Source organism: Hibiscus syriacus, unplaced genomic scaffold (assembly GCF_006381635.1).
Source record: "Hibiscus syriacus cultivar Baekdansim isolate YM2019G1 unplaced genomic scaffold, ASM638163v2 tig00111372_pilon, whole genome shotgun sequence".
NCBI classification, from domain to species: domain Eukaryota; kingdom Viridiplantae; phylum Streptophyta; class Magnoliopsida; order Malvales; family Malvaceae; genus Hibiscus; species Hibiscus syriacus.
This window is the reverse complement of record NW_024063072.1, coordinates 362265-369546: the sequence shown is the minus strand read 5'-3', so window position 1 is coordinate 369546 and position 7282 is coordinate 362265. Positions and strand designations below refer to the sequence as shown.

Genomic DNA, 7282 nt, shown 5'->3' with positions numbered 1-7282 from the left:
AATTTTCCAACCGTATTTGGATCAGTTTGTTGTGGTGTTTATTGATGATATTTTAATATATTCAAAGTCAGAAGAAGAGCATAGTTCACACTTACAGATTGTTTTACAGATTTTACGAGACAAGAAGCTTTATGCTAAATTCTCTAAATGTGAATTCTGGTTGAATGAAGTGGCATTCCTTGGACATGTAATTTCTGCAGAAGGAGTTCGAGTGGATCCCCAAAAGATTAAAGCTATTCTGGAGTGGAAAGTTCCAAAGAATGTATCAAAAGTTAGAAGTTTTCTGGTTATTATCGAAGGTTTGTTAAAAACTTTTCGATTATAGCATTACCCATGACTAAACTGTTGAAAAAGGAAGTAAAATTTGTTTGGACTCAAGAATGTCAAGAGAGTTTTGAAAAGTTAAAGAAGATTCTTACAGAAGTTCCAGTGTTAGTTCAACCCGATTCTGGAAAGAACTTTATAGTGTATAGTGATGCGTCTCATAGTGGTTTGGGATGTGTATTAATGCAAGAAGGCAAAGTGGTAGCCTATGCTTCGAGACAACTAAAACCGCACGAGAAAAATTATCCAACACACGACTTAGAGATGGCGGCAGTGGTGTTTGCTTTAAAGATCTGGCGTCACTACTTGTATGGTGAAAAGTGCTACTTGTATACGGATCACAAGAGCTTAAAATATTTGATGACTCAGAAAGAGTTGAATTTAAGACAAAGAAGATGGGTGGAATTTCTCAAGGATTATGATGTGGTGATTGATTTCCATCCTGGAAAGGCAAATGTGGTAGCTGATGCCTTGAGTCGAAAGACGTTTGCAGCTTTGCGAACTCTTGATGCTAGATTATCGTTAAAAGAAGATGGTGCAATTTGTGCAGAATTGACAGTCAAGCCCATTTGGCTAAATCGAATTAAAGAATTGCAAGTTAAAGATGAAAAGTTTAAAGATGATACACAGATAAAGAATGGAGGGACGGATTATGAGATTAAGTCTGATGAGAACTTGTATTATCAAGAAAGATTAGTAATTTCGGATGATGATGAATTAAAGAAGGATTTGTTAACGGAAGCTCATTGTAGTCCATTGACAATGCATCCGGGAGGGAACAAAATGTATATGGATCTTAAGAGTCGATATAAGTGGCCGGGAATGAAGAAAGACATTTCGGAATTTGTATCAAAGTGTTTGACTTGTCAACAAGTCAAAGCTGAACATCAAGTTCTGTCATGATTGTTACAACCAATTTCAATTCCTCAATGGAAATGGAAAAACATAACGATGGATTTTGTGACGGGGTTGCCTTTAACTCCAAACAAAAAGGATTCAATACGGGTGATTGTAGATAGATTGACTAAATCAGCCTATTTTATTCCGATACGAACAGATTTCTCCATGGATAAGTATGCGGAACTGTATATTAGAGAGATTATATGTTTGCATGGTGTACATATTTCCATAATTTCTGATCGAGATCCTAGATTCACATCACGATTTTGGAAGTCATTACATGAAGCACTGGGAACTCGGTTAAACTTCAGTACAGCGTTTCATCCTCAAACTGATGGTCAATCCGAGCGAACTATTCAAATTCTGGAGGATATACTAAGAGCTTGTGTTATTGAGTACAAAGGATCGTGGGAAAGGTATTTACCACTTGCTGAATTTGCGTACAACAATAGTTATCAGTCAAGCATCAAAATGGCTCCCTATGAAGCTCTATACGGAAGAAGATGTCGTACGCCCTTGAACTGGTATGAACTTAAGGATTGAGAAGTTATTGGTCCTGAGTTGATTCAAAATACAGAAGAGAAAGTTCAAGTAATTCAAAATAATCTGAAAGCTGCAGCTGATAGACAGAAATCGTATGCTGATTTAAAAAGGAAAGAAATTGAATTTCAAGTCAGAGATAAAGTGTTCTTGAAAGTGTCTCCGTGGAAGAAAATATTGAGGTTTGGACGTAAAGGAAAGTTGAGTCATCGGTTCATTGGACCTTATGAGATTACTAAGAGGGTAGGATCAGTAGCATATCAGCTAGTTTTACCACCTGAAATGGAAAAGATACACAATGTCTTTCATGTCTCAATGCTTAAGAAATATCGATCTGATCCATCTCACATTGTGACTCCTGAAGAAATTGATGTCCGACCAGATTTAACTTATGAGGAAGAACCTGTTCAAATATTAGCTCACGAAGTTAAACAACTAAGGAACAAGACTATTCCATTGGTTAAAGTCTTGTGGAGGAATCACAAAGTAGAGGAAGAAACATGGGAACGTGAAGAGGACATGAGGATTAAGTACCCCTACCTCTTTGCATAATGAAAATTTGAGGACGAATTTTCTTAAGAGGGGAGAGTTGTAACATCCTCAATACCGGGTTAGTGACTAAATTGGAAAGTTTCAGATTTTGGTGATTAAAATAGAATGAATGAATAGTATAAAGATTTATATGTAAATGATTGTGTAGGATTGAATTGAAAGGAAGAAGGAATGGAAGGGCAAAAGAGTCATTTGCAAGGAAAATTAATTAAAGAAGGGATAAGGATATATATGAGTACAAGTGGGATGAAAAAAAGAGAACACCAGAGTTATCTTATTCTTCTTTCTTCCTTGTACGTGTGAACCAAAACAAAGGTAAGATTTCTGATTATTGAGTTTCTTGTTAAATTTAATATTGGGTTTTGATTATTAGATGATAACTAAGCTTAAGGAAAGCTTAAGTTATCTTAACATCAAAGGATGATTGAGTTAGGAGAGATTTAAGATTTGAAGTTCTTAAATGAAATCTTGGAATAGAGTTCATAACTAGAATTGAAAGTTATATTTGACTTGTCATCAATCTAGTTAAGATATATGAAGTGTTAAAAACGGAATTCAAACATGTTGATTTATTAATATAATTCTTGAATTACATATGAAGGATAGGATTTGAAGGTTTAAGATGAAATAAATGAGTATAAATTGGTTTAAGAATGTGTACTAGAGTTAAGAGTGAAATAGGGGATTAAACATGAAGGATTTAATCCAAAATGAATGGATTTTCGGGTTCAAAAAGAGGTTCTGGGCAGAGTGCATCGATGCACATTCATGGTGCATCGATGCATCAAGGTTAAAACCCAGAAATTGTTTGAATGTGCATTGATGCATTGGTAGTGCATCGATGCACTCTTTTAAAATAAAGACATCGAATGTAATTCATGCATCGATGCATAAGTAGTGCATCGATGCATCACATTAATAGTGAAATATCGAATGCAATTGGTGCATCGATGCATAAGGAGTGCATCGATGCATCCCAGCAATAATACTACATCGAATACCTTTTATGCACCGATGCATCAGTAGTGCATCGATGCATACCTTCATTAAAAGATGAGGTTGACTTTTCTCTTAGTCTAAAGAGTGAACCATTAGAGTATATTAGTTATAATACTAATATAGATCCATGTGTGATTATGTAGATACTAAAAGTAAGCTTATTCCGGAACGATCAAGTGATTAGAATCGAATCAAAGCAAAGCTAAGATAAGTGCATACTATATGTATATTATAATGGAATAAGACTTGTGATAAGTCTAATCCCTATATTGATTTTTATAATACAGTAGTTGTGAACATGCATACATGATAATTATTGTGATACATGCATAAGACATATATATGTTCATGTGATATGATATGTGATATGAGAACATGATATGAAGTGACATGAGCTACATGATCACCAGAGAAATGACATGAGCTACATGATCACAAGAGAAATGACATGAGTACATGAACAAATGAAATATAAGAATAATGCCCATAGTATACGATATGAGAATTATAGGTGTAATTGGCATGCCAAGAGTCGAGGGTATAATAGTCCTTCGGGACGTAGTCCTTCGGGATGTAGGAGTCCTACGGGAGGAATATTGAACTAAGGTTCGGTGCCCCATGAGGGAATAGATATGAGCTGTGGTGACAGCATTAGTGCACAACCTCAATGCACTCACATACATCTAATCTCAATAATATACATGGGCTATGCAATTGAAATACCGATTTACAGTGAAAGTGATACAAGAAGGTAAGTTTCGTATGTGCATTATATGTTATCTTGTGATAGATACATGCATATTGAAATGTCATGATCCAATTGTAAGTATGAACATTCACAAGTTTATTGTTGCATATTCATTTATTGCCTCACTAAGTCTATGACTTAGCATGTAAGTGATTTACACGTAGGTACCAAGAATCAGGAAAAGTGGAAATAGAAGTAGCACGGACAACAATACTACTAAGAGATAAGATCAGAAGTATTTGACAAAGTATGTACTTGGTTATGTATAGAGTGTTGGCATGTAATAAGTGTTAATTACGAATACTCTGATCGATTTTGTATTTTATGGTCTTATGTAAATTAAAGTATTTCGTTTTAATGAAAGTTTTAAAAATTCCTGGGATTTTCAATAAGAGTCAAAGTTTGAAAAGTCAATGTGACACCTTGGACTTGTATTTGGGTCGGATATGAGTTAAGGGTGTTACAGCCCCAAACTCAAGAAACCGAAATGAGATCTACATGTATTACACAAGATGATAGTACAACATTTGCATCAAGAGAGATGAAAAGCCAAGTTAATGATATCTCTATTCCACATGATCCGGCTAAAAGGAAAAAAATTATTGATTATCATCCAATGGATCGAGAAGCAGTGAGGAAAGAATACATACAAAGAAGTGTTTGCCAACCAAAGAAGCACAAATTTCCTCAAACGGACTTCGGAGGAGGTACATTACGCCGCTTTAATAAATCTTGGTTTAATAAGTATTCTTGGCTTGAGTATAGTGTTTCAAAAGATGCTGCATTTTCTTTGTTTGTTACTTGTATAAGAATGAAACTACCAAAGCTGCAGGAGGAGATGCATTTTTTGTTAATGGGTTTAGAGGTTGGAATATGCCAGTTCGGTTTAGAAAACATGTTGGTGGAATTAATAGTGCTCATAATCAAGCTTTTCAAAAGTTTGAGAATTTAAAGAACTTTAAGTCATCCTTGAAAGTTTCTTTAGACTAACAAACCGAGCAAGCTAAAAGTGACTACCGAATCCGCTTGACTACTTCTCTTCATTGTTTGAGATATCTTTTACATCAAGGATTGGCATTTCGTGGTCATGATGAATGTGATGAATCAAGTAACAAGGGAAATTTTCTTGAACTTTTGAATTGGTTTGCAGAAAAGAATAATGATTTGGGAAATGTTGTTTTGAAAAATGCACCTAAAAATAATCAAATGATTGCACCTTTGATTCAAAAAGAGCTTATCAATTGTTGTGCAAAAGAAACTACCAAGGCAATTGTGGAAGATCTTGGTAAGGATTATTTTGGAATACTAGTAGATGAGTCAAGTGATGTGTCTCAAAAAGAACAAATGGCTTTGTGTGTCCATTATGTTGATAAAAAAAGAATGATAAAAGAACAGTTTCTTGGAATTGTTCATGTTGGAGATACCACATCTTTGTCTCTTAAAGAAGCTATCTTTTCTTCGCTTGATGAGCATTCTTTGAGTTTTTCAAGAATTCGTGGACAAGGGTACGATGGAGCTAGTAATATGAAGGGTGAACTTAATGGTCTCAAAACTCTAATCATGAGAGAAACACAATCTGCATACTATATACATTGTTTTGTTCACCAACTTCAATTAACTCTTGTTGCCGTTTCTAAGAAAAATAAAGATTGTGGTTGGCTTTTTGATACACTTGGAGATTTGTTGAATGTTGTTGGATCATCATGTAGGCGAAAAGATTTGCTTAAAGGAAAACAAGCTGAAAAAATTGCAAAAGCCTTTGAAAATGGTGAAATTGTGACTGGAAAAGGTTTAAACCAAGAGCTTGGTTTAGGTAGGCCGGGTGATACACGTTGGGGGTCTCATTATAAGTTGATTTTGAATGTCATTGATTTGTATTCTACAATACGGGAGGTGCTTGATTTGATTGGTAACGATGCTCAAAATGGTAATGATGCTAGAAAAGCCGATAATGTGAGTTTTGCAATAGAGTCATTTGATTTCATTTCATGATTCACTTGATGAAGAGAATATTTGGGATTATGAATGAATTAAACAAAGCTTTACAAAGAAAAGATCAAGATATTGTCAATGCTATGTCACTTGTTACTTTAACTAAAGAAATATTGCAAAATATGAGGGAAAACGAGTGGGAGTCTTTTTTGCTATAATCTCTTCATTTTGTAACAAGAATAACATTGATATTCTTAATATGGATGTTGTGTATACTCCTCCGGGGAGAAAGAAACGTTGTCGTTTGGATACTACTAATATTAATCATTTTCGAATTGAAGTGTTCTTGGGAGTTTTTGATATTCAGCTTCAAGAGTTAAACAACCGATTTGATGAGGTTAGTATAGAGTTATTGACTTGTATGGCTTCTTTGAGTCCACTTGATAAATTTTCTTCTTTTGACAAACAAAAGATACTTAGACTTGCTGAATTATATCCCGATGAATTTACAAGTGTTGATAGACTAGCCCTTGATGATCAACTTGATAATTATATTGTTGATATGCGGAGGGATGATAGATTTTGGGTATTGAAAGATATGGGTGAACTTTCCATGAAGCTTGTCGAGACAAAGAAGCATCAAGTGTATCAACAAGTCTATTTGCTCATAAAGTTGGTATTGATTCTCCCCGTAGCAACTGCAAGTGTGGAAAAAACATTTTCTAAAATGAACATCGTGAAGAATAAGTTGCGAAATAGCATAGGTGATCAATTTCTAAATGATTGTTTGGTCACTTATATAGAAAGAGATGTTCTTGTCCAAATCGATGATGAAAAAATCTTGAAACGATTTCAAGGAATGAAAGCTCATCGAGAACAATTGTAATTGTTTCTAGTGTTTAGTATTTTTTTGTGCATTTTGAATGAATTGTTATTTTGGATTTTTAATAATGTAACTTTTTTTATTAATGAATATTATAATATTTATTTTGGACCCCCATTGTTTAATTCCTGGATCCACCACTGACCCTGACCTTGACCTTATAGACACGGTTGTTCGAACTCAATATCTCAAAGAATAACAACACTTCATTTAATCACTGAGGTTACTCAATGAGCTCAGGGAGGGATAGGATTGTTTAAATTTGAATCTAACATTTATTATCATTTGTTAATGAGAATTCATGTATAATAAATCATTTATCATTATATCAGGGGTTAGTTGAAAATCAATTTTAAATTATTTTTGAAAAATATTTTATTTTCTTCTCTCCTGTGTTTTTTTGT

The 7282-nt window shown here is 34.2% G+C and overlaps 1 protein-coding gene across 1 annotated transcript; it reads left to right on the top strand.

Moving 5' to 3' along the window:
* The first annotated feature begins 5269 nt into the window (after window positions 1-5269).
* On the top strand, window positions 5270-6881 carry LOC120159751. The gene is made up of 2 exons (XM_039170315.1): window positions 5270-6016; window positions 6234-6881. The coding sequence occupies exons 1-2, from the start codon at window positions 5270-5272 to the stop codon at window positions 6879-6881; spliced, it is 1395 nt and encodes a 464-aa protein (XP_039026246.1).
* Window positions 6882-7282: the final 401 nt, after the last annotated feature.

Excerpts from the sequence above, each read along its gene's own strand:
- LOC120159751 (XM_039170315.1), top strand. The coding sequence starts at position 5,270 with ATGATTGCACCTTTGATTCAAAAAGAGCTTATCAATTGTTGTGCAAAA. Across the intron at positions 6,017-6,233 it reads ATGCTAGAAAAGCCGATAAT|AATAACATTGATATTCTTAA; the intron begins GTGAGTTTTGCA and ends TTTTGTAACAAG.